The sequence below is a fragment of the Micropterus salmoides genome, unplaced genomic scaffold, assembly GCF_014851395.1.
Source record: "Micropterus salmoides isolate LMB-PRFRI ecotype aquatic unplaced genomic scaffold, ASM1485139v1 Ms_hic_scaffold_10, whole genome shotgun sequence".
NCBI lineage: Eukaryota > Metazoa > Chordata > Actinopteri > Centrarchiformes > Centrarchidae > Micropterus > Micropterus salmoides.
In genome coordinates, this window is record NW_024040041.1 from 10,331,761 (window position 1) to 10,357,217 (window position 25,457).

The window sequence follows — 25,457 nt, forward strand, 5'->3', positions numbered from 1 at the left end:
TACTTGACCCACATAAAACGCAATTAATGCTACATAATGGCACAGCACAACAACACAGTGGAAGAACCATTCACTGCAGTTTTGTTTCTTACTACTATCTAACTGTTAAACTAAAGTCTGGCAACAATCTCATTTACAATATTCCGTCTACTCACTTAACGTTTTTATTACCATCCAACAAATTAACACATTATAGCACAGAATGATCACAGACTCTGCAGTTCTTCTCAGCTCTATGTTTGTGTTTTGCCAGCAACATTTGCCTTTAACTTTACTGTTTTGGTTCACTCTCACCACTTTTAACCTTGTTTGGAACAGCAGCAGGCAGGTGTTTTTAGCAAAAATGCTATGAAAGCTAGATTTCAAGCACCTAACAGCACACACAGTGCAGCATTTAGTGGCTTAAGAGCCAGACATTTTCTCCAGGAGCTGGTGGAGACCAAAACAGAGGAAAAAAGAGACAGAATATTGGACTTACATTCATCAAGTGGCCAGAAACATGACTCAGAACAAATGCCAATACAGCTCAGTGTCTGTCGAATGTGTGAATAGGCAACTGTTGTGTGCGCTCAGCAGAGAACACTCCATATAATCAAATTAGAATAAACAGTCAGGTTGCTTGTGATGTAAACGCATTCAGTTTTAAATTACCGCACGGGGATAACTTTTTAGACACAACATTTTCAAATGGATTTATTGCTGAATGTTGTCTGTAGCTCTTTGAGCGTCAGATACCCTGTTTTACAGGGTTCCACAGGCATGGAGGAAGACCTGCACATGGCAATGGGCAAAGGCCAGGCTGCATAGCTACCACCAGCAGCTGCTACAGGTACATCTACCTGTTGGCTATCAGAGGACACCTGAGTTAGACTGGGAGCAGTAGGTGGGGGTGGAGGAGAGGAGGGGGGGCACATCCGGGAAGGAAAATGGAGAGGGAGGATGAAAAGAGGAGAGATTTCGTGATCATCTAAAGCCTCGTCCCCTTCTAAAACAATGACCTTTTTATCTTCCTTGCCCTCTTCTTCTTCTTTACAGATGCCAAAGCCAGAGTCTGGGCTTTGTGGCTCCCTCTTCAAGCTCTCATAGGTTGGAGAGGTGTTTAGGGAGGGGCAGACAGAGACGTGAAGGTTGTGGCTGTTGTGCAGATTGTGGAAATCATCCTGATAGGTGAAGTAGGCAGGACTGGGGTCAGTTCGAGCTGAGCCGCTGGAGGACCTGGACATGAAGTAGCCCACATTAGAGAAGCAGGATGAAGAGGAGGAGGAGCAGAAGTTGTCAACAACACCGCTGGTGTCCGAGCCAGCCGAGGCGTAGCTCCTGAAGTGAAGCAGGGCGCTGGTGGAGCTGGAGGAGGGAGAGGTGGAGGGGGCAACATCCCAGCTTTCACACACCTCAACCGAGGAGATGTGGTCGCATGGCTGGACCGTAAAGAATGATTCAGGAGATGTCAGAGGATTCAGCCATTTCTACAGAGAAAGAAGGGATTTACAATAGAAAAATACACCTGAAGAATACTACGATAGTAGAGTGTGTGTCTTAAATTTTGTTTGTGACAGCAAACATTTGTCTTTCATTTTCAGAAAGTGTAATGTTTATGAGTGTGTGTATAAGTTTGTTTGGTTTGAATGCAAGCATCAGACAAACCACACCAAGAGGCATGTTCTTTTGCGGTAAAACATATATTTTTTTCTAATCTGGGACAGACTGTGGCTGCAACCTGTCCTTTTCATTGGTAGTCAGTGGTGAGCGGGGAGTGACAAACTGAAAATAGGCAAGGAGGTCACACAATGGCTGGGGGCCCCTAACAGGAAAGGCTCTGCCTCCTTTAGTATCCAACCTGCATAGAATTAACCGGATCTTGCTTATTTGGCTGGGGAAGGTTACAAGGTAATTTAGCCCATTAGAAGTTTTCAGATTTCATAATGTTGTAGGATTCAAGACAAGACAGACTTTAATGCTCAAAACTGAAGCAGCAGAGAGATCTTAAATTTTAGTCCCTAGTATGGGTCAAGCTCAAGTATGCAACTTTTAATGCAACCATTAAAGGTTCCATATTATGCAAAATGCACTTTTTTGTGTCTTTTCAACATAAACATGTGTCTAAAGACCCACAGACTAGCCAGCTCAGTCTTTCAGGAAATGTGTGCAAACACATTGTTTTAATTTGGCTCCTTTCTTTATGTCATGGAGGGATCTGTACAGCATAGGACCTCCTCCAGCCCTTCAGTGCAGTAGACAGTCTGAACTGTATACAAAACTCTCAGCCAAGCACCCACCATCCAACCTTTCTTTCTAACATAACAGCTGTCATCCCATCACTGAGCTGGAGGTTGTTCAGTATGTCTCACAGAAAGGGCTTTTACGGTTATGAAAGAAAGTTAAATAGTTTCTGTTTTTCCCTCTGATGTCCTCCGGCTGATCTACCTCAACTCTCTGTGATTTATGGAGCTCCCTGATGGACAGATAGCTTTACTGCTTGCTAATGCGAAGTAACCGCTGGCTACTGCTAACTTCACGGAAAACTGAGCTAACTAGCTAGCTGCAGTTACCTTTAGCAATAGTTAGCGGCTAAAGTAACTGCTAACAGTAAGTACAGCTAGAAAATATTTTCTCTATAAAATTAGGATCCAATTTCTCCAAAATCAGTGAATTAAGTTGTGTTTTTGTACTTTAATCACCATGGCTTAGTCTCGCAGGGGGGCCTTAAAGTGACATGAGCTAAAATAGTGTTTAGACAGAGGGGGAAAAAAGGTGTGGAATATATGGACAATAGGAGAAAAATAATAAAAGCATGTCAACGTTTTCCAGCAGAAACCCAGAATAACAGTATGAACCTGAAAATGAGCATAATATGGGACCTTTAACATCTTACCCCCTGTTTGCCTGCTAAATGACCACAAACAATACCCGTAAAATGACCTTCAGGTGTAAAAGTCATGGAGTGCTCCTTAACATTGGCTGGTGATAAAAACAACTGGTATAATTGGTAAGAATTTAAGAGTTCAAAAAAGAATTAATATGTTAACCAATTTGTTCAACTGAAGAATGTGTTTAAATGTAACTAAGTACTATACTTGAGTGTGAATTTGAGGTACTTGTACTTAACCTCAGAATTTGATGCTTTGTACTTCTACTTCACCACATTTCAGATGGAAATATTGTACTTTTTTAGCCCACAACATTTATTTGACAGCTATGGTAACTGGTTACTTTGCAGGATACAAAACATATAAAACTTTTTATAGTGTGGCTACATTTATATAAAAAAATTATCTCCACACTTTTTCCACCACTGGCAGCTACTCAAGAAACATTTATCGTTTTTTGTTGTGATGTTGTGTTTCCTGTCTACAGATTAATGTTAGAAGGATAAATTATACATTAATGAATACTAGCAAAATGATGATTGAACAGTGATTTGTTTTCATCTACCATATTAGAGCAACTAAATTAAGAAATCGAAGTGAACAGATCATCAAGATTGAATGTAATGCAACCTGTGTATAGATAGTTCATGAATCTTTGTGCTAACACCTGCAGTCTCTCACAGTCTCAGGTGTCAAAATGTTCTATGTGGTAGGATATAGTGGTAAAAAGGCTTATTGTTTGGTGAGAACCTTTATTTTTACCTTTAGATTTCCTCCGTGGACAGAGTGGAGAGTGTGGAAGTATTTTGAAGGGTTTGGTACTGGCTTCCTTTTGAGATGCCTGAAACAGTAAGAGAGAGCCATTAGCCATTCTGCACACACACACACACACACACACACACACACACACACACACACACACACACAAGCCAAACATTCACTCACCCCTTGTTTATGCAACTCCTGTAAAAGATCAGCATTACAAAAATGATGAAGCCCAGGCTGAACATCACTCCCCACATTGGGTCCAGAAGTCGATCTGAAACAGAGAGCTGACATTACAATTTGTAATATGCCTGTACAAGTAACATAGTCAAGTAAATAATTGTTGCTGTCTCTCTGATCTATAGGATTATTTAGTTCATTTACAGGGTCTTATCTTTACAACTTGTTCAAACTACCTTTTCTGCCCAGATCACTCGAGCCTGTAAGGAAGCAACCACCCCATGTTTTGTTGTCTGTGCTTGGTGAAGACCCTGACTGAATGACTACATTTCCCAGCTAGTCTGGGATTTTATTGGGACCCCAGAAAGTTCAAACTATTTCCTTGTTAAAATGAGAACTGTAACGGTTGAAAGTGACATGAAAAAAGCCTGTGTACTGTTGTTACTGCTGTTTGTTGTCGCTCAAAAAACCTAGCACATGTTGTTACCTGTATCCTGTGGTGTTGACGCTTTGTTTGGACTCCAATTGCTCCAATGGCTCTCCTTGCAGTTAGACATCTTAATGGGTTTGACTCTCACCCTGACCTGGAAGTTCCCCTTCAGTTGCCAAGAAGGTATTCTTAGCTCAAATTCTTGTTTGGCCAGAACCATGGCCTCCTGATAACAACAGATGGATTTTTGGCACAATATCAAAATTAGGGGGGACTTAACCACCAGAATCTCAAAGTATTTGTCACATTTATTTAAATCAAGAACAGCATCAGTCCTGTTGCATTTGCACTTATATAACATACATGTGTGTTAAAGCAAGCACTGCCTCGTTTGTTGTGCAGAGCATTGAACTAAAGTAAAGTGAAGGGGACGTGAAATATGAATAGATTATGAGAAGCTGATGTTTGAAATTTTTATGAGTAATAATCCACTGAAAGTGATTAAGATGAAGAAACAAAGAGCATAGGCTTCCGCAGAGAGTGTTGTGTTGGTCAAACAATTAGGAAGCAACTTTATGAGTGACATGTCTCAACAATTATTAGATGGATTGCCCCTAAAGGGGCTATATGTAGTTTTTTAAAATAAAATGAAACACTTTAATATTGTCTATGTGTGAAATGATTGTGACCTCATAAAAACAATCCACTCGCTTCTACTTGTTTTTCTGTTACCACTGACGGCCAGTATGCCTATTCCAATGTCAAGGCTCTGGGTCGGATTTTCTGAAATCCATTGGCTGTTACATGCATGCGCGCTCCCGAACCTCTTGCCTCCTGCATCTGAACCGTACATACTGCGACAATACCGCAACTAACAACATGGAGACCATAAAACAAAATGCTCCGAGCACAACACAGACTCCAACACAAACTCCCAATAAAGATAAAAACCAAGAACAAAGCTTTATGTGCCAAACAAGAATCAGATCGATGTCGGGTAAAAATACTCAGTGACTTCAGTCACGTCGAGACCTCCACATTGTTTTGAAAACTGACAGAGTTGGCTTTCATCCTATTGGACAGATAAACTACATTACTGCAAAACATGTGAAATATATTGTGAGTTTATGCTTTAGTTGGCACAAGTTAGATAACGTTAGGTCATTGGCTAACGCTGACCGGTTGCATCATCCGGTGCAAAATACTATAGTTGTATGAATTTCCACATTACTTCACCAGCTAACGTGACCCATATTGCAACCACTGGTATTATGTCAAAGTGTTGATTTTAGCCTGCAAGAAAGGATGAAACGGTGTAGGTACCAGATGTGCTCGGGGGCCTGCGCCCGCCGGTAACGTCACATAACATGATTGGCTGTACATTTGCAAGATGACGTAACAGATTGTGGTGTTTACGGCTCTGGGAGAACTTATACAATCAAATACAGCTCTACTTATTAAACGGGACTTACTACAGCCTGACAATAGCTGTAAAAGCCCTGAGAGCAGAAAGCCACCATTCGTTGAATTAATGTTACAGTGCTTATGTTAGCTGCCGATCAAGTAAAGCTAACGGTAGCTAAGCTACTCGGACAAACTACATTGTGCTCCATTTATAAATGTAGGTATCAGATCTGCTCCGGTCTTTATTTTTTCGGTAAGTATTTTTGCTTTTATTTCACATTTGCTTTGGCAATATGGCAACAACGTACACATACAGTCTATGGTACACACACACACGTTTAACTTCATCGGCAACATTAGCATCGTAACATGACATACAATCAATCACCATCTGCTGTTCTCTAATTTGTTTTATAACCACACACCTGAAAAATGAATGACATTCCCATCAGCCTCAGCTGTACTTTGTGTTTAGCATGCTGTTTGTGTCCAGTGTGACACCAAAAGTCATCTTGACTTATAATTTTAATCCAAACCTTTTCCTAAACCTAAGTAGTTTTGTTGCCTAAGCTAACTAAACTGTGACTGAAAATGGAACCTAATTAAACTTTTAAAAAATAAGTCAGCATCTAGACATGAACCTTCCATGTCTACGCTCTTAGTTAGCCTATGATTTATTATTAGGTTTACGAATATAGCATGTTATGAAAATTTGTAGTAAACATGAATTTCATCTTAGAAAATGTCCATTCATGCATGCATGTGCGTAGGCACTCACCTTCCATGTCTGGGTTTTCTGTTTAATCTGAATTTGGAAGTCAAAGGATGAGAATAAGTAAGGGATAGGACTGCTTAGACTCCATGATATCCAGGTCTCATTGGCAGTGCTGCTGACATTGGGAACACCTAGGGGATGCATTTTGACTGTGCGCACACACACACACACACACACACACACACACACACACAATAAATAAATGAGAAATTTTCTCAAATTTATTTTATTACCGGATTTGTGAATAACTTTTCAGGAGCAACTAAAAATGTAACAATGATAGTGTAACAAGTAAAAGCCACTTACTGTGACTGCACGGCTTATAGTTTGTAAGCGTCTCCACCAATGTGCCATTACACTGGATGCTGATGTTGGGCAGCATTTCAAAAGGACTGAATTCCTGGAGGGATCCATAATATAATCAAACAGTGAAGACAATTTTTTGGGTAAAGCAACAACAAGTTGTGGCCTTTAGCTTTGGAGTGAGACTGTAGATTTGTTATGGGTTTATTTTTTATTTCATTGCAACATTTTTTCTCTGATGGCTGATCTAAAAATTCAAAAATGAAACAGTGATCTACCAGGTTAAGATAGAGAATCCCATTAGGTGTTTACATGTTCTTACGAATGATATATGTTAGTGACTTACTTGTTTTTCAAATACAAAACTGCAGCCTGGAGGAGGGTTTCCATGTTTTTTAAGCTTGCAGCTTCGACTAAAGAAAAAAGGACAGAAATCATCATTAAATGCAGCAGATTTGACCAACTGACAAAGCTGATTTTGTGTTTTCACCTACAAAGCAAAAAAAACCCTTTTTCTCTTCATGGAATCTCCAAGAAAAGGAAGCAGATACTTTCCATTCATAATATGTTGGTAAGCAGTAATGAGTATATTATTTTTAACAGCTTACATCATTTGGTCCTGAATTCTATTGTTGTTGTTGAAGATCCAGATTTTCTTCACACCAGAAATCCAACAGTCCACACCAGGAGCCACCAGGGAGCTGGTCCATGTACAGCTGACATTGTTGACAAAGTCATTTACACAGGAGAGTCCTTGAGTAACAGAGACAAAGGGGACCCAACGAAAAGAGAGAGATTAGGATGTTGTCTCTATTTATCAGTGTTGTTGGACTCGTCCTTCATGTAGGACATTCAGATCTCTGTACATACTTGAGTGGCAATTGCGAGGTTAAAGTGTAATCAGCAAAATCCCCCTTTGAAAGACTTTGTTTTTCTGCTTTAAAATGGTCACATTTACTTAATATACTGTAATTCATAAATATATGTTATTACTTGCAGTAACAAGCAAATCCCTTGTGCCTAAAAGGACAGTAACGTAGAGCCATACCTTGTGAACCTTTGTGAGAGTGCGCTGCATCCACTGAAAACAGAACCACCAGGACGTGCAAGGACCACAGGATCTGCATGGCGATGACTACAATATGACTGGGTACAGAGAGGATAAGTAAATGTTGAACATTAGAATGAGAATCAGAATCAATAGTGTTAAATAGATTAACAGATTCAGCAGAAGACTGTTCACATGTGAGAGTGGAAATTCAACAAACAAAAGAAATTTGACAAGTCAAAGGTTGTATACATGTTAATCTAAACATGACGCTTAGATTTTATCTAAGTAAAACTGGGGAATATGTGTAAAAATCCAAAGCTTTTAAAATCCCCACTTAGACCACATATTAACTGGGGGGATTGAGAATAGTTACCCAAACAGGTTTCTCCCTCAATATGAAAATACATTTTTACTTATAATGGAGAGAAACTCCTTTCTGAAACCTGGACATTGAAATTGCATCAGCCAATCAAACCCCAGCGTAGTAATACCTTTGAGACTGAGAAAACAATACTAGATCCACACTGAGCAAAATAATTATCCTGAGAAGGCAGCAGTTGTAAATGAAACTTGACTGAAAGCACTGGCAACCGTGCTGATGCACTAGACAACACAACTGTGTGTTAAAGTGAGAACTTCCTATTGGCCACGCTGGACGTTATTAAGTGCCATTCTTAATTTAGTTTAATGTAGCTTCATGTTTTACTCTGCAATGCATTTCTGCAAAATAATAATTTTTTTTCTAGAATAGACATACAAAAGGTGTCAGTATATATGTCAGGGTTTAGATACCGACAATATGTTCTAAAGGTTTCCCATAAAGACTGTCAGCAGCTTGAGTCATCGGTTGTTACCAGTTTTTCAACTAACAGCTGTGGTGAGTAGGATGATGATAAAAAGTTCAGATGTGTCACCATTGATGTGCAAATTATACATACTGTACAGGGGAAACAAAACCACTTGTTTCTAATAATAACGGCAGATCAAAAAACCTACGTCATCTAAATGCAATAGAACAGCCAGAGCCAGTGCCAAAAGACACTTTAAAATAACATATTAAAATACTAGAATATATAGACTCAAGTGGTTCTTCCACATTCGTCTTCTACTACTATTTTTGAACAGCATCAATAAAAGAAATGACACAGTACCTTGTCTGTCAGGGTATCAGGGGGTCCCTGAGAGGAAACACATCGTCGTCTCCTCTGCTGGACTGATGGGTTTAGACGATTTCCTTTTCTTCTGTATCTCTTATTGTCCCTCTTTCTATCTACTCGCACATCACTATCTCACACTCTTGTGCAATCTCTCTCCCTTTTTCTCTCCCTCTCTCTGTCACTCGCACTCATCCCTCTATCTCCTCATTCTCACCCCTCTCTCTTCTATAAAGTGCCCAGTGACATTTTCCACTTGTAACCACAGCCTATGTCTGGGGCTTACAGGAAGCCTCACAATGCGAGTGCAAGTGAGAGAGGACGGGCTGGGGTGGGGAGAGGAGGGGGTGTGGGGGTTTTACTGCTCTGTTGTACAGCAGAGCACCTCCTCCTGCTCACCAGCAGCAGCTACCTGGACCCCATCACAGCTTCTAAGATAATAATTGCACTGAAAACAAGAAATACAAGGCACACCACATCCGGTTTCAATCACAACGTAAAGTGGGTTGTTTAAAGAGAAACTTGCACTCTGTTCTATGAAGTGGTTTATGCCAATGAAACTCATCTTAAACTGAAGATTTGGAAGATTAAAGAGGCTAAAGCGACCAGATTTAGAACCATGGGGTTATTTAAGCTGAAAACAAACACACAAAAAAGTTGTGCAGCACCAAAACCACTGCTGTTACAGCCGCAACCACTGTAGACACACACATAGGCCTATATATGCTACTCAAGTGCTTCTATAGAGGGAAAGAGGAAAGGAGGTTAAAATTAAAACCAGCAGCCTGGTCTTCAGTCAAAGGTCACTGAACATTTAATTTCTGTAGCCTCAAGAGGTTTCCTATAATCGTAAGTGTGTCCAATACCATCTACTAATCAACCTCACTTTGTCTGGCTATGAAAGGGGACTAATATATAAGGGGCAGTAAAAACATTTTTTGGGGCGGGGGTGGGGTCAGAAAAGGGGGAGGTTTATGTTTCTTTTCTATAATTTATGCACGCCCCACATTTTTATTTGACCCTTTTCTTGTAAGAGTTACTTTATAAAAAAGATTGTATAGTTACATCAAAATATTTCCGCGATAAACATGCCTAGTGTGTGCTCCTGTCGCTTATTCAGAGCAGCTGGACTGCTCCGTAAACAAGATCACCATCCGTTATGTTTACCATTAATTTTGCAATTTCTTATTCCACTCCTAATGTGCGATTGGCTACCTACTTAACTTGCAGACATCCAAATCAAATATTGATGGCCTGGGAAGCTTTTTAAAGTCAAATAGACCGAGATCCCCCTCGCCACCCCAATAATTACTGCTCGGTGATTTTGATTAACAAAAATAATCCATATGTCAATCAACTAAATATGAACAATAGTGTCATGTTGCAGATGGAGAGTAAAGAAAAAATGGGTAGCAAAACAGAGAGACATTTGTAACAGTATATTTTCACCCAATTACATGCAAACCTTTATATTCAAATGCCAAAATGTGAGTGCAGTAAGTATGGCACAGCAAAGCAAGCCAGCAAAACAGGCAAGATCAATGCAGGCAAGTGTTCATCTCAGTCTTAAAGTTCAATGAAGAGCCATTGTGTAACATACATCCACACTGTTCGTCTATCTTCAAACCACAAAGCATTCACGCATAACAAAAACTGTTGCACAATAACACAACAGGTTTGAACTCAGCAGTCAGCAGCTGCCTGGTTTGGATGCACTACAGGGTTCAGGCCTGCAGTAGGCCAGGGGGCGATCTGATGCCCCCCCCCCCCCCCCACTAGTTCCTGCAGCCACTAAGGTGTCAGCATCAGCTAGAGGTGGTAACAGGAGAAACAGAGGCAGCGGAGGGTTGAAGCGTGCAGAAGGAAGAAGAGCGTACAGCTCTCACTGAAAGGTCAAAGTCCGCCATACTTGAGGCGGGAAGCTGCTGAAAAGACCACGGTGATGTTTGTGCTGCTCGGAAGGCAACCAAGAAAACAGTCTCCATCAACAGACCACAAAAGACGGGGGGGGGTGCTCAGAGGGGAAGAGGTGAGAAGAGCAACAAGGGAGGGCACACGCATACTGCAAAAACCTGTAGCTCTATATAAAGATGATGCAACTCTTTGACAGAGGTACTGTGTATAGTGCTAATTAAAAAGATGTTTTAAGAGAGTTTAGACGTTACTAATTGACACTGAATGCGCTCTCTCTATTTAACACTGTTTGGTGACTCATCTAATGGAGCAGCCAAACACTCAAATAAATACAACTCCTGTAAGAAGTGGCCAGAGTTGACTAAGCTCAATATCCTGTGGTGCAAAAAGCTGCATTAACCTGCTACATTTAGATTCACATACTGTACACTCCCAATGCTTAACTCAAGATGCAGTTTGTAAAGAGTCAGTGGATACTTTTCACGAGTCTACAGCCGTGTTGCAGTAGCCGCTCTGTGAGGATGTACTTGAGGTTGACCAGCGGTGCTTGGAGCTAAATGCTCATTTTAAGAGGCCCACTGAACACCTCAGCTGGGGTTTATTTTGGCAGCTTATTGTGCGTTGTCGAATCATCGTAAGCAACATCAAGCAATCCCCTCTACCTCCTTTGTAATAAAGAACGGACCTGATTAACTTCTACATTATATATAGATCTGACTTGATGACTTCTGAGGCAGCAGGTAGTGGCAAAAAAACAAGTTTCAGTGGTTTCTGTTGAAACCACCTCCATTCTGCTTCCATTACACATCACACGGAGACACAAATAACCCCTTCAGCTGCTGCTGGCAATCAGCGGTTTAGGTCCTTAAGTTATTGTTTGAGCAGGGACTCCTGTGTATTTTATCTGCCCTAAATGTATGTAATCTTGAGGTAGAAGGAGACACATCTCTTTGAATCATCTGTGTGACATTGCCAAATTTAGACAATTTGTTCAAACTCATAATGATGCTGAAATGCTGATGCATGCTTTATTACTAGCTGCTTAGATTCTTGCAGCTCTTTACTGGTCTAAAAAGTCTTCCTTTGCATGAAATGTGCTATAAAAATGAAGTTAGTTTTATTATTATTGTTGTTATTATTATTAAATACACTGAATCAAGTTTAATGATTATTTTAAGTTTGATTTTACTCTACACCTTTAAAACTGTTTTTATAGAAATGACAATATTGTGGCATCCGCAGCATAGCACCCAAATGATTAGTTTGGTTTAGCCTAACCAAAGAGATATCGCAGATGTCTTTTATTTAACCAATTATCTTTTTAGTGGTATTTCATTTCTAACATAATCTTCCTCTTGTTATTGTTAAGCAGCAAGGTTACAACATGTATGGTTGCAAATCACACTTTATTTTAGCATTTCCAAAGCAACCCAAAGTGTGAATCACAAGGTTGGTGTGAGTGTTGTGGTCTCGGTGGTTGGAAGCAGGACCTCATTTTGCGATGCCCATTTTTTCCATTTCTGTAAGTGTCTTATTGAGTTTCTGGTTCATGATGTTTCTCTCTGTCCACTGAACTGCGGACAAGCCACAGAAAGGCACATTATGAACAGAGAAAGATATCAAAAACACATCAGAACAAACACAACAATGGAAGAGAAAAACAGAGAGACAGAGGGACCCGGAAGATTGAGCGCGCCTACCAATTTTATCTGTCTTGTGGCCGTACCAGAGATGGGGGTCGGTCGGCCAGGCCGTCAAAGGGTGGCTGATGTAGGAGTCGCTGGTGAGGGATTTCCATGTTAAAGGGGCACCTAGAGACAGAGAGTCAGTGAGTTAAAGAAAGGTGCTATAGGTAAAGGATACAGAAGGAAGGTTTTTGAATTTACATGTGGGTTTGCACTAAGGCACAGCAATACCTTGAGTCAGCATGCTAAACCTTTTGCAGGTGTAATGTTCACAATGTTCACATTAGTTTCACACGCTAGCATGCTAACATGTGCTAATGAGCACTAAACAGTTTGCTGGGGCTAATGGGAATGTCAATGTTTTTCAAGTATTTATTTATAAATTAAAGTACTGGACAAATTAATATTTTACATGATGAAAGTGCAAGATGAAAAGTAAAGGTTCTTCCAATTCATCCTCAGGAGGAGATGACTGACCGATCAGCCAACCAACTGACAGACAGATCAACGTACAGCCACATACTAGCGTGGCTAAAATCCCAAATGGTGGAGGAAGATGTAAGTGAGTGCTCCAGTTAATTAAGGATCCCAGGGGTATATGTCATGATATAGACAATGTACTACATGAATATACAGTATATACATATTATTTTGAAACTATAATCCAAGGTCATACAGTAAAATATAAGACTGTAATACCTGTTGCAAACTGATGGATGTCTTGTGTTTTACACTCACCTAAAGGATTATTAGGAACACCTAATTTCTCATTAATGCAATTATCTAATCAACCAATCACATGGCAGTTGCTTCAATGCATTTAGGGGTGTGGTCCTGGTCAAGATAATCTCCTGAACTCCAAACTGAATGTCAGAATGGGAAAGAAAGGTGATTTAAGCAATTTTGAGCGTGGCATGATTGTTGGTGCCAGACGGACCGGTCTGAGTATTTCACAATCTGCTCAGGATTTTCACGCACAACCATTTCTAGGGTTTACAAAGAATGGTGTGAAAAGGGAAAAACATCCAGTATGCGGCAGTCCTGTGGGCGAAAATGCCTTGTTGATGCTAGAGGTCAGAGGAGAATGGGCCGACTGATTCAAGCTGATAGAAGAGCAACTTTGACTAAAATAACCACTCGTTACAACCGAGGTATGCAGCAAAGCATTTGTGAAGCCACAACAAACACAACCTTGAGGCGGATGGGCTACAACAGCAGAAGACCCCACCGGGTACCACTCATCTCCACTACAAATAGGAAAAAGAGGCTACAATTTGCAAGAGCTCACCAAAATTGGACAGTTGAAGACTGGAAAAATGTTGCCTGGTCTGATGAGTCTCGATTTCTGTTGAGACATTCAGATGGTAGAGTCAGAATTTGGCGTAAACAGAATGAGAACATGGATCCATCATGCCTTGTTACCACTGTGCAGGCTGGTGGTGGTGGTGTAATGGTGTGGGGGATGTTTTCTTGGCACACTTTAGGCCCCTTAGTGCCAATTGGGCATCGTTTAAATGCCACGGCCTACCTGAGCATTGTTTCTGACCATGTCCATCCCTTTATGGCCACCATGTACCCATCCTCTGATGGCTACTTCCAGCAGGATAATGCACCATGTCACAAAGCTCGAATCATTTCAAATTGGTTTCTTGAACATGACAATGAGTTCACTGTACTAAAATGGCCCCCACAGTCACCAGATCTCAACCCAATAGAGCATCTTTGGGATGTGGTGGAACGGGAGCTTCGTGCCCTGGATGTGCATCCCACAAATCTCCATCAACTGCAAGAGTGTATTGATTTGAGAAAGGGTGTGTTTTATTGCTAGTTCAACTTTTTAAATTGTATTTCTTCTTTCAAACGTTACATTTAAATGCCAGCCAAACTATTTAGCACGCCTGGCATACTAACAAAGTGAGTGATAGTAGGTTAATGTCACATGGTGATGTGTGTAGCAGTATATATTCACAACTCATTTATGCAGCAGGCTATGACCGACTGGATTTAGACCACTGTGGATTTCCTTGATTTTTCATTCCCTGTAAAATAAACCTAACAACGTATTGACAGCAATGTTTTATATACAACTGATTGCCAATATCACAGAGGTAGTACTCTGGACAATTCTTGCCAGCTGAAGACACGCTGTGCATCAACTGCAGCCATGGTAATTTGCATAAGGAGGCCTTTTATGGGATGAAAACACACTAAAACAAATCCCATTTGTTTTACTGTCCATCCAAAGCCATCAGTAGCCAGATACTAGAATACCATGTGAACTAAGGCTCTATGTGGACCAGTTAACTGGCAGTAATTTCCTTAAAGACACATTTGTTCCTGCTCAGCTTGATTCTGGGGATTTTTCTTTACATACACAATGTCCTACAACAAATACAGAACATAAAATGTAAAGAGTTTCATCTAATAGGTGTAGTGCTACAAAATCTTAGGAAATTGGCGGTGTAAAAATAGAGATTTAGAAAAGTAGACTTTGATGTACAGACCTGGAAATATGTTTGTGCGAAGACAGTGGCCCAAACTGTGGTAGCTGTGAGGACACGAAAATGCTGATCCAGGAACAACATAGTGAGGCAGTAACAGGGGCAGCCCCTCAGGGCTTTCTACTGCCTTCACCTACAGCACAACAAAATGTTCACAAGAAATTATCAATAACACACTGTTAACACGCAACAGCGAAAAAAAAACAAGAAGAAAAAAACAATGATGGTTTCTCACCTGTGTCGTGGCTGGTTTTGTGTCTTTTTGGCCAACTGCGGTCATACTGTTATAATAAACCCACTTGAGAGGCGAGGCAAAACAAAAGGTGTTAAATTTCTTAAGAATGTCACGCAAGACACCCAAGAACATTACATCAGGTTTCCCCTCTGGTCAAGTAAAAGAAAAAGAAAAAGAGGACAGCAACTGTGACATTTAAGATAGCACCTTGGTTTGCAAAACACACTGTTGAGCATACGCTAATTTATTTTGCACTGTTAATATGATGTTTTTTGCTATTCAGTGCCATACTCATTGCTTTAATGACAAGTCGTGGTCTCTCAGATGATGTAAGTTAAATCTATTTAAACTCAGACTTTCAGGTCACTGAGGAAAAATGGCTTCCAAAGAAGTCCAAAAACCAATGGGTGAGACCCTAAAACATTTTATTCCTGATACATCTTACACTTTGTCTTAAAGATCCCCCCCCAGACATGTATTGAAACATATAGTCTGCCTGGAACAATAATGTGTGTCTGATGTGGGTTTTTTCTGCAATATATTAAAACCATTAAAAGGGCATCCATCTGAAGTCCATTCTCAGTGTGTGTGGACTGGCAGTTTGTACATCACACTTATATAAGTTGCACATTGGACCAGGATGGGCTTAAAAAGTTTTAGTGATGTCACAAATCATGCTTGTAGGCCCGCACCCAAAGTGAGCAGTGCGAAACCTTTTCACTTCCTGCCCAGGGCTAAGGGCAGAGCTGGGGACACACATTTAAAATTACAAACAGGATGTTTCTTCTTCTTTTTTTTTTTTTTTTATTCTACTGGATTTTCATCAAACAAACAAAAAAAAAATCTACAAGCACACTTACACAAAACAAAAGACAAATAAGACAACCACTAAAAGCCAGACTAGAATGCAATGTTTCAGCTTATGTCATTGAAATTGTTATGCTTTTCTTATTATTCTTTGCAGCATTTGAAGTTCTAGGACTTTTCCCTTAAAAACTCCAGTTCACAGAAAAAACAAAAACAAACTTAATTCTTTTATGCAACTTTATTTCACAATTTTATGCCATGTATTGTGTTCTTTGTTTATAATACCACACACAAATGTCAACTGGCTAAAACAATATAAAACATAACTCCCACAGTTTTTCATTATTTATATTATGTACATGCGCTCATATATTCAGAGACAAAAAAATCTCAGGCCTTCGCTCACTCTCAAGTGCCCTTTCGTCTGTCTTCCTTGCTGGTTGAGAGGCCATTCCAATGAGGATCCTTCAGCTTCTGCTTGCCAGATCGACTCGATTTAACAGCTTTTTGATTTATAAATGTTTGTATTCATTTTGTAAGTATTAAGGGATTAAATGACTCAGAGCGATGGTATGCTATTTCTATCCCATCGAGAGCCAAACCGAACACACAGCAACAGTTGCAACCTCTCCTCTATGTCATACTGGAGCATTCTGGGAAGCAGATAACGTGCTGGTGTCAAAACTGTTTTACTCCCAGTTGGATTCATAAAAAGAGTCTTAAGTTACCTTAGTTCCACTACAATAAAGGATGATTTAAGCTCATTGGTGGAAGCGAAGCCCTTACCCATGTGCCTCATTTTCCACCTGTAACTCTTCCCTTCTCTGAGGTGGACAGAGCGCCACTTCCTGCCTATTTAACTGCTGCTGTTTCGCTTACAACCAATATACAAGTGCCAGGATTGTCTTTTACCTGAATTTGACGTTATGATGGTATTCTTTTGATGCTTTTATGTAAACTCTGTAAATGTGATGGATATGTGACAGGAATGAAACAAGCCATCAAGAGCACAAAGGGAAGATTCACTTGTATTGTGCGTCTGACTGCTTTGTTCCAGTTCGTGCCCGTATTCATGTAACACTATCTACAATACTCGATGGGGTTTGATAAAAGGCGAAATCGCCTCCTCTGCCACAACCGACTGAATATTACACAGAGATCGGTCTGGGCACAAAATGTTATTTCTACAGCTCGGTCGATACATTAGCATGACTTACAGTAATTAATGGAGGCATGAGTGAAATAGCAGCACTCATGACAAAACTGGAGATATGGATTATACAAGAGTTACAAATAGCAAAAGGTTGTGTTGACAGCTGAGTTCTAGGATCGTCAGCTAGGCATTAAAAATGCACAAATATTTCATGAAGACAGGTAAAATTATGATCTTATTGAACTTTTGTAAAAAGAAAGAAAAGAAAAACAGGCTCCCTTGTCATCTGTGTTATAGTATAATAATACTCAAAACTGGATTCTTATTGGAGTGGTCCTTCAGATGCTGCCTGCCTCCTGTTTGTAACCCCCGTTAGTTCAGGCTGCTCAGGCGGGACAGAGGCCAGCTCTCCTCTCTATGTGGGAGCAAACTTCTTGGCCTGTGCCCTTACCCTCTTCTCATAGTCCATCCTGTTCTGGCTGAAACACAAAGAGATGAACACGTTTTAATAATGCTACTGTTATAGTTAGGTATTTATCTAGAGGTTCAGTATATATAGTACTGAAAGAACAGGAAACATGTCTTTCTTCACCTGTGTTGCTAAAAGGTCAGTGACATGACTTGTAGTGTCCAGACAATTTATGTCCTCGGAATAAAATTACAACTTGAACCCAAATGGCAATAAACCAGAACGCTTAATATTTTCTAATAAACTTGAAGATGAAAGTGACTTAAAGTATCAAATCCTTGCTTGGCATGGTTTCTGATAGCCATTTTCATTTTGGATCTGGTTCCAAGTTGGTCAAACACCCAGATTCCCTCGTAGGGCTGTGCGATATGGCTGAAAATGTTATCACGATAAAAATCTTATATCATTCGATGTCGATAATTGTCACAAAAAATGTCAAATCGTCATTCGTTTAAGTTTAAAGGCTGATTTTTGCTCCTGAGTGAAAGTTGAAGAAACCAGATGGTTTAGTTAGTTTAGGCGAGGGTTTTTGGAGTTTCAGTGAACCCAAAGACTGCTATGGACCCGAGTACAGACTAGCTAGAGAGAATAGATAAAGTGTACTTCTCTGTTTATTCTCTTTTCAGAATAATTGTAACTCAATTATTTGCTCAACCCTTCAGCCCGTTTTTATTTTCCATTTAACTCTTTTAACCCTGATTGTACACTGCACTGTAACTTTTATTTTTTATAAAAAAAGTTCATCAAAACAGACACACTCACCAGTAAATTGTGTAAGCCTCTGCTTGTGCTGGGTCTTGAATGTTGGGTTCATTCAACAGCTCCTGGATACCCAACAGGATCTGAAAAACACAGTCAACAATCCTCCAGTCAGACTGCAGTAAGTGTGACAGTCATTGGTTTATTTAAAACATTAATTTCTTCACAACAGTTACCCCTCCTGGATCCGCACAAATAAAAAATGTGACATTCAGTCACTGCACTGTACAGTTAGAAGACCCTACTTACAGGGCAAATGGCCACAATTGCATCTAAACTAATGGGAAACAAGTTAACAAATAAACTAATAATTCCTCTGTAGATAAGAGTATAAGCTAGAGACTGTGGAGTGTTCAGACCTGTTTGATGGTGATGGCGGGTCTCCAGTCTTTGTCCTCTTCCAGGATCGACAGACACACGGTGCCGGATGGGTAGACATTCGGGTGGAATATTGGTGGCTCAAACTTGCCTAAGTGGAGATCATTGAAAAGAAAGTGAGGATTTTAAAGCTTGATGCAACAGTTATATGGGAAAATTGAAGATTGCAATTACATGGAACAATAGAATCATTATAGAAAACCACCATTACCTGAAACTTTTCACTCAATATCTCTAAAACACAAGAGGATCTGTGAAAGTGCTGTCATTTTGTAACGTTCCATGACAAAACAATTTCCCTCAATGGTCTCTGCCAACATCACTGATTATTATCACTAAAATGTCTACAACAACTGAAGTGAAAATCCCTAACCTTTAAAAATAGGAACATTCATGTCCTATGAGAAGCTAAACTCACCGCACCATTACACTCTACTGTGGCGTCATTCTTCAGCTCAATGTGTAACATTGTCACTGGTCTTGAAACTGTTTTTAATATTTATTTTATTTTTTAAATTTCTACATATTTTCAGATACTGTCATCTTTTGCTCAGAGTTTGTTTGGGTACTAAATAAACCTGGTATACTGACTCTGTTGCCAAAAGTCTTATTTCCTGCTGCCCACCAATTTAGAATGAAGCTATGTACAAAGGGTGGAGTAGTACTCACATTTTGGTGGTGAGGAAGGGTAGTCATCTTTGAACAGCATTCTGAGTTTGTAGAGTCCTCCCTCCCACAAGGTCTAATGAAAGTAATAACTGCTTTAGGGCTATAAAGGGATGTTAAACAATTACAAAGGACTATACAAAGTTACAGTACAATAATTACCTTGGTAAATTTCAATGTGGAGTAACAGTAAAAAGAAATGTGGACATTATGTACCATTTATCGCAGTCAAAATTTAATTTGACTTTTGTCTTTCTCTGTATAATGAGCAAAGCACAATTGTTCCCACATGCTTAGCTTAAATAACAAGGACATACTTGGAAATGTCCTTCAGACTATTAACTTCACATACTGCTCCTTTTACTTCCAAAATTAAAATGAGCTTCACATGATAAAATTTCTTGCTTACGTCAGTCATGCTTACGCTGTTCTTGGCTGGATCTAAGCAGGAAGTGGGCAATAAGCTAGCTTATTTACTTGTATTAATTAATTACAGTAATTTTACACGCCATATGGTTGGCATATGGTATGCAGCGGTGGATAACAGGGTGGTAAAGATGACAAACAAATAGATTTTCAAATAGATTGAAGAGTTTTGCGTGTGGCCAGCGTTCAAATGTATTCTAAATTCTTAATTTATTGAAAGGGCCTAATGCTGATCATTCTCAACACACATGAAAGTAGACGGTCCACTATGATATGCAACTGTAGCTGATTCTGGGTGCCAGAAGGTTACTTACTCCTTTCTTCCCTGGAATGGCACACTCCCAGTTCATCAGATTCATGGTGCCATCAGGATTCTTAGTGGGCACAGCGACAAAACCCTGTGTGTTTTACAAGAAATACAAAACATCACTTGACACTGGAGTCTTGGTTTGTTACATGCATTGCAAAACATTCATCGCATACACTAGCACCCGTGAACTTCAGTAAATAAATCAGAAACAGGGAGCAAACTATAGTAAGTTGCTGCTTACAAATGGGTGGTCTTTCCTCCAGGCTTTGCGCTCCTGGGACAGTCTGCTAAGAGCGATGCCAGACATTGCTGCTCATCAACGCCTCCCTGTGGAAAAACAACCCAAAACAGATTAATTATTCAATTCAAGCAGCCCAGGCTAGTAATACATTCCCAAATGTTTCTTCTGAAAATTACAGTGCATGTTGATAATTTACGAGACATCGCCAACAATGATTTACGTTCGTTTGTTTATGCGACCAGTAGAAATCACACGGTTAATTAAGTCACTGCACTCCCATAAAAAAGGAAAAACTCCACTACACTGACATACGATACATGTGGTAATTTCAACTGGACTTACCTCTTATTTTATTTGGCTAACTATCAGAATTACGTGGGTTTGAGGACTAACGTTAGCTAGGTTGCTAACGCTAACGTTACTGCTGTTTTGACGGCGACCGACAAAAAAAACACACACCCTACCGGACCAGTTAGCGACAAACCAGACGACACTTAGATTTTATCAACATTCCCTGAACACCCTAACCGACATATAATGGTGGTATTTTTGACAAATTACCACAGTTGAGTAAAAGAATGTGACTCTTAGTACTGTTTCGGCAGCTAGCCTATCCCAAGAAAGGACCCCAATTTGTTTATTTCGTTAGGACCTTCAGGCACTTTACGGGACAACCGAGTGACACACGTCAGAGATGGTCGGCCATCTTTGTTGTGGCATTCCATGGGTAGTTCACGCCTTCGGATGATTCAGTCATTTGAGTCATGTCCCCTAAATGAATCACCTTTCACACCTACTTTTTATAAATGTGTTTATTAATTAATGCATTTTCTTCACATAAACCGGTCTGGTATTTATTATATATGGGTACTATGCTATGCATTGTGCGTGTGCACTATTACTAAATTAAGTTCAGTGTCTCGTCTTTTTTAACAGCTTGAAATTTAGCCGAATCCTCTGAAAACATTTTCTCAAACCAGCAATAGTGTGTAATAATGGCTACAATATGGGTAATATAATATATTCAGAAAATTACAATTAAAAAAAATTATCAACTGCCCAAATACTGCAGCAGTATCCCACCTTTTACCAAACACCTTGCCTGCGCATGTTTTGGCCTATCTACAGGCTGTCTATGATCAGTCCCTCCACCATTCAGTACCTTTGTATCATTAAGTTTGTTCTGTTTGTGGATGAATATAACCTAATGGACAGATTTAAACTCTACAAACATGGGTGCAGTGCTTGTGATTATTGATGTTTAAATATTATCACATTTATGCATCCGCGACCCTGTACGCAGGATAAGCGGTTGACGATGGATGGATGGATGGACATTTATGCGGTTGACGATGGATGGATGGATGGACATTTATGCATATGTGAAGCTAACTTGTGCTTCAATGCGTTAAGTTGCCAAACTTGAGACATCAAAAATAGGGACTAAAGCTGTGGTCTGGTGGTCCTCCCCCAGAAGAGCTTCAGAGACTTTGCATTCTTTTTTCCTGCATTCTAGTGACTTTTAAAAATTGAAAATACCAAAATAATAAATATTTTGCAACAGCATTTGTTGTTAAATGTTGATGTTAAATACTTTTACTTTTAATCTTTGCAGTGCCAGTAGAGGGAAAATTCGTGAAGATGTGTCATAAATTGAGAGAAATACAGGAGAATTGTCATCCAGGGAGGAAAACGGAAAAAAGCTACGACAAATGGAGTCACCTAGGAAAATCGGGAGAATTGGCAAGTATGGTCAGAAGTCAAAAAAACACATGAAGCTGCTGTGGGAGGTTTGATTTATTTGAAGCAATATGTAACCCTGCAGATACAGTAAGTCCACAGCACAAGAAGAATTGTTCAAAATGGGATGTTCGTTCTCCAAATGCTCTTGTTCTGGTCTCTACAGTTTTCTTTTTACCTCAGTGGAACATAGCAACAGCTGACATCATGAACAATGGTTAATATGAGGCATTACTTGTTATGTTTAACAGTTCCAAGGTAACAATGCCAAATTGCCTGTAACACAAGACAGTGATATAGGTTGGAGAAGATGCACAGCTTTTACTGCAATCTTCTAAAAACTCTCATAATGGGACTCTAGGCATTCTTTTTAATTTGCACACATTGGTTTTATCTGAGTTAAATATTGTACATTGTTGCACATGGTACCACCATGGCATAACAAAAGCTAAAATACATAAACTTTGTTATGAAATCGGGCATATTGCCAGACACCTCAAATCAGCAGGAACCGGACTGAACTGGTTTTGATTTCCTCTGCGTCAGCATCCCAAATTTTTTTCTTCTGTTGTATTGAGTCTCAGCAAAAGCGGCAGTCTTTTAGTGAGCCTACTGTCTGCTAAACGTTTTCACACTAAGTTACATTTTCTTAACATGTAGCTAACTTTTCAACAATTAAAAATGCTATGAAGTAAAAATACAATAACAAAATATTTTGACTTTAAAATCTGCAGAATGGTACTAAAATTGTTTCCTATAATCCAATGGATTGGGAGGGAGGGAGACTTGATTGATCAATATTTCTTCCACAGTATATTGCCCTTCTGTCTTCCATGGCCATCTAACAAAACTAAATATTTGCCTTTCTGATTACTAAATAAAAAGGAGTATTACCTCCATGTCATAAGCTAGACATATTTAAACAGATCAAAAGATATGACAGCAGTATGTAGCAAAGGAAAACAAGGACCTCAAGCAGCCATTTATTTTAACATTTGTAAAAGAATCATCAATACATCTACATAACTGGCTCCTAAAAAGAAAAGGGCACTTCTTACAAGAATCAAACATCCCATTGTCTTAATACTTGTGAACCTTCATAGAAAAAGTCCCATAATCATACCATTTTAAACATGTTGAGACATAGCATTATCATGTTATTTCAGGATAGTGTAAACTTTTCTAAAATACCTTATGCAGCTTTGCTTTAATGGAAAGTTATACAAGTTGCATAATGTATAGAAGAGATTCTCATTAAAGGTTTCAGACAGTAGTTAAGTATCATTACAAGCTTACTGTGCACAGCCTTACAGCACAGAAAGCACATTATGACGCTAGTTTTATAGTCTTGATCTCTCACACTGCTGTCCCATTATCACATCCTCACTTATAGTAGTCCACTGCTGTTCCTCTTTCATTCACACCTTCTTTCCCTCTCCCTCTGAGATGATATGCTCTGGAGATGCCCTTTTAAACCATTCAGTCCAGGAGCCGTCATAAACACACACCCCAGGGTGCCCAAGCAGGTGAGCCGCCAGAGCAACATGACACGATGTGACACCAGACCCACAGGATGCCCAGAGTGGTTGCTCCAGGTCCACCCCCGCCTCTCTGAACAGTTTGGACAGGACATCTGTTCCCAGCTCCTTTCCAGAGGCGTCCAAGAAAGAAGTGAAAGGCATGTTGATGGCACCAGGGAAATGGCCCGGCAGCGTGTCTGTGAGGGTGAGACAGAGTAGTGGGAAACACTGTAAGTGTTTGAGGCAATAATGACATTGTGCTTACAAAAAAAAGGTACTCAAGGTTCACTTACTAGATGTCTTCTGGAGCTGCCAGCCACATCTCATGGCCTTCATCAGCAGATGGTTTGCTTCAACCATGACGGTTACATCATCTATTTGACGACTGAGCAAATTTCATCTGCTGATGAAGGCGTTGAGATGTGGCTGGCAGCTCCAGAAGCCCCATACGAAATCTATAACCCAAGTGGCCCATGAGTACTTTTTTTTGTGTGAAACTACTACAAGGATGACATTGTGATTTATTTAAGTGCACAACAGTGTGTCAACCTATCAGTTATTTTCAACTGACACTGATTGCATACAAACATTTTATAGGCCTACTTATAAAAGTTGATGTGTGAGTAGTTGTTTGTCTATATGTGGCCCTGCGATGGACTGGTGACCTGTCCAAGGTGTACCCTGCCACCCGATGTAAGCTGGGATTTGTTCCAGCCCCCCTGTACGCAGGATAAGCGGTTGACGATGGATGGATGGATGGATGGACATATAAAAGTTAAGAAGATAATCATGTAGTCTATAGATTGTAGTCCTAAAGAGAAACTGATGTCTCCTTAATTAACCAGTTAATAATCTTAGTTTTAACGAAAATGCAGCTAAAGTCTTAACTACCTCTGTCCACTGAAAACAGGATTTTTGTTATAAACGTGTAAACAGCTCACCATCTCTCGGCTCTGGGTCAGTACCTCTGAACCTCCCTGCTGGCCTGGCATCCACAGTCTGGACCTGCTTGGTCCTGATGTTCTCCAGCACGTCTTCATAGCTCTTCACCCACGACTGGTTCACAGCCGCCTTGAACTCTCTACGCTCCGGCGTGGAGTACTCAGAAGTCACCGGATAGCCGTCAGCCAGCCAGTTCTTCATGCCGCCGTCCAGCACTGAGACCAAACTGTGTCCGAACAGCCGGAACATCCACCACACCCGGGGCGCGCTGAACGACCCGAAGTCGCTGGTGTCATACACAACTACGTGCGTGTCGTTCCCGACGCCCAGATCTCCTACATACCGTGAGAAGTGGCTGGAAGTTGGCAGCATGTGATCCAGCGTAGAGGTCTTGTCACAGCACTCGTCTATATCAAAGAACGAGGAGCCCGGTATGTGCTTCTGCGCAAATTCAGCTTTCGGGTCCCGTTTCGTTTTCGGTAGGTACCACGAAGTGTCAAGCACGCGAAGCTTGGGCCCGACTCGGTTATTTCTGATAGCATCTGCCAGCCACTGACCGGTCACCAGAGCCCGGGTCTGAGCCGCCATGACGAGGCACTGGGAAATACAAGCTCCGAGCGCTAGAGGGAAACCTTTATGTGCTCAACGACACGGGAAGTTCAACACTTGGCACAGGCCTTGAACTTTGGATTTAATTTATAAAATGTGCAACAACAAAGAAGGGGTTCTTTTTTTGCACAACCACAAATTAATTAATTAATTAATTACTTCCTTTTAATAAG

The 25,457-nt window shown here is 40.2% G+C and overlaps 3 protein-coding genes across 4 annotated transcripts; all 3 read right to left on the reverse strand.

Annotated features, from left to right (window-relative positions):
• Nucleotides 1-141: 141 nt before the first annotated feature.
• il2rb (interleukin 2 receptor, beta) lies at nucleotides 142-9,223 on the reverse strand. The gene is made up of 10 exons (XM_038695383.1): nucleotides 8,927-9,223; nucleotides 7,773-7,870; nucleotides 7,333-7,477; nucleotides 7,071-7,137; nucleotides 6,728-6,821; nucleotides 6,425-6,570; nucleotides 4,300-4,468; nucleotides 3,813-3,906; nucleotides 3,630-3,708; nucleotides 142-1,466 (listed from the first exon to the last, which is right to left on the reverse strand). The coding sequence occupies exons 2-10, from the start codon at nucleotides 7,849-7,851 to the stop codon at nucleotides 684-686; spliced, it is 1,656 nt and encodes a 551-aa protein (XP_038551311.1). The 5' UTR covers nucleotides 7,852-7,870; nucleotides 8,927-9,223; the 3' UTR covers nucleotides 142-683.
• Nucleotides 9,224-16,294: 7,071 nt separating this feature from the next.
• LOC119885468 (SUMO-conjugating enzyme UBC9-like) lies at nucleotides 16,295-21,110 on the reverse strand. Of its 2 annotated transcripts, none has more exons than XM_038695515.1 (7): nucleotides 20,816-21,110; nucleotides 20,474-20,559; nucleotides 20,237-20,320; nucleotides 19,500-19,572; nucleotides 18,812-18,921; nucleotides 18,456-18,535; nucleotides 16,295-17,703 (listed from the first exon to the last, which is right to left on the reverse strand). In XM_038695515.1, the coding sequence occupies exons 2-7, from the start codon at nucleotides 20,537-20,539 to the stop codon at nucleotides 17,640-17,642; spliced, it is 477 nt and encodes a 158-aa protein (XP_038551443.1). In that variant the 5' UTR covers nucleotides 20,540-20,559; nucleotides 20,816-21,110; the 3' UTR covers nucleotides 16,295-17,639. The 2 variants fall into 2 exon arrangements, with proteins under 2 accessions (XP_038551443.1, XP_038551449.1); XM_038695521.1 differs by having other exon boundaries at nucleotides 21,068-21,103.
• A 2,051-nt stretch (nucleotides 21,111-23,161) lies between these two features.
• On the reverse strand, nucleotides 23,162-25,287 carry mpst (mercaptopyruvate sulfurtransferase). Its single transcript, XM_038695478.1, has 2 exons — nucleotides 24,675-25,287; nucleotides 23,162-23,930 (listed from the first exon to the last, which is right to left on the reverse strand). Exons 1-2 carry the CDS (start codon nucleotides 25,261-25,263, stop codon nucleotides 23,632-23,634), a joined length of 888 nt encoding a protein of 295 aa, XP_038551406.1. The 5' UTR covers nucleotides 25,264-25,287; the 3' UTR covers nucleotides 23,162-23,631.
• Nucleotides 25,288-25,457: the final 170 nt, after the last annotated feature.

Coding starts and splice junctions, on each gene's coding strand:
- il2rb (XM_038695383.1), bottom strand. CDS start 7,851: ATGCAGATCCTGTGGTCCTTGCACGTCCTGGTGGTTCTGTTTTCAGTG. Junction 4,469..6,424: donor AGAAAACCCAGACATGGAAG/GTGAGTGCCTAC, acceptor TGTTGTTATCAG/GAGGCCATGGTTCTGGCCAA. Junction 1,467..3,629: donor TCCACGGAGGAAATCTAAAG/GTAAAAATAAAG, acceptor CTTTCTCTGTAG/AAATGGCTGAATCCTCTGAC.
- LOC119885468 (XM_038695515.1), bottom strand. CDS start 20,539: ATGTCTGGCATCGCTCTTAGCAGACTGTCCCAGGAGCGCAAAGCCTGG. Junction 20,321..20,473: donor GGAGGAAAGACCACCCATTT/GTAAGCAGCAAC, acceptor TAAAACACACAG/GGTTTTGTCGCTGTGCCCAC. Junction 19,573..20,236: donor CCATTCCAGGGAAGAAAGGA/GTAAGTAACCTT, acceptor TACTTTCATTAG/ACCTTGTGGGAGGGAGGACT.
- mpst (XM_038695478.1), bottom strand. CDS start 25,263: ATGGCGGCTCAGACCCGGGCTCTGGTGACCGGTCAGTGGCTGGCAGAT. Junction 23,931..24,674: donor TGACCCAGAGCCGAGAGATG/GTGAGCTGTTTA, acceptor TCACCCTCACAG/ACACGCTGCCGGGCCATTTC.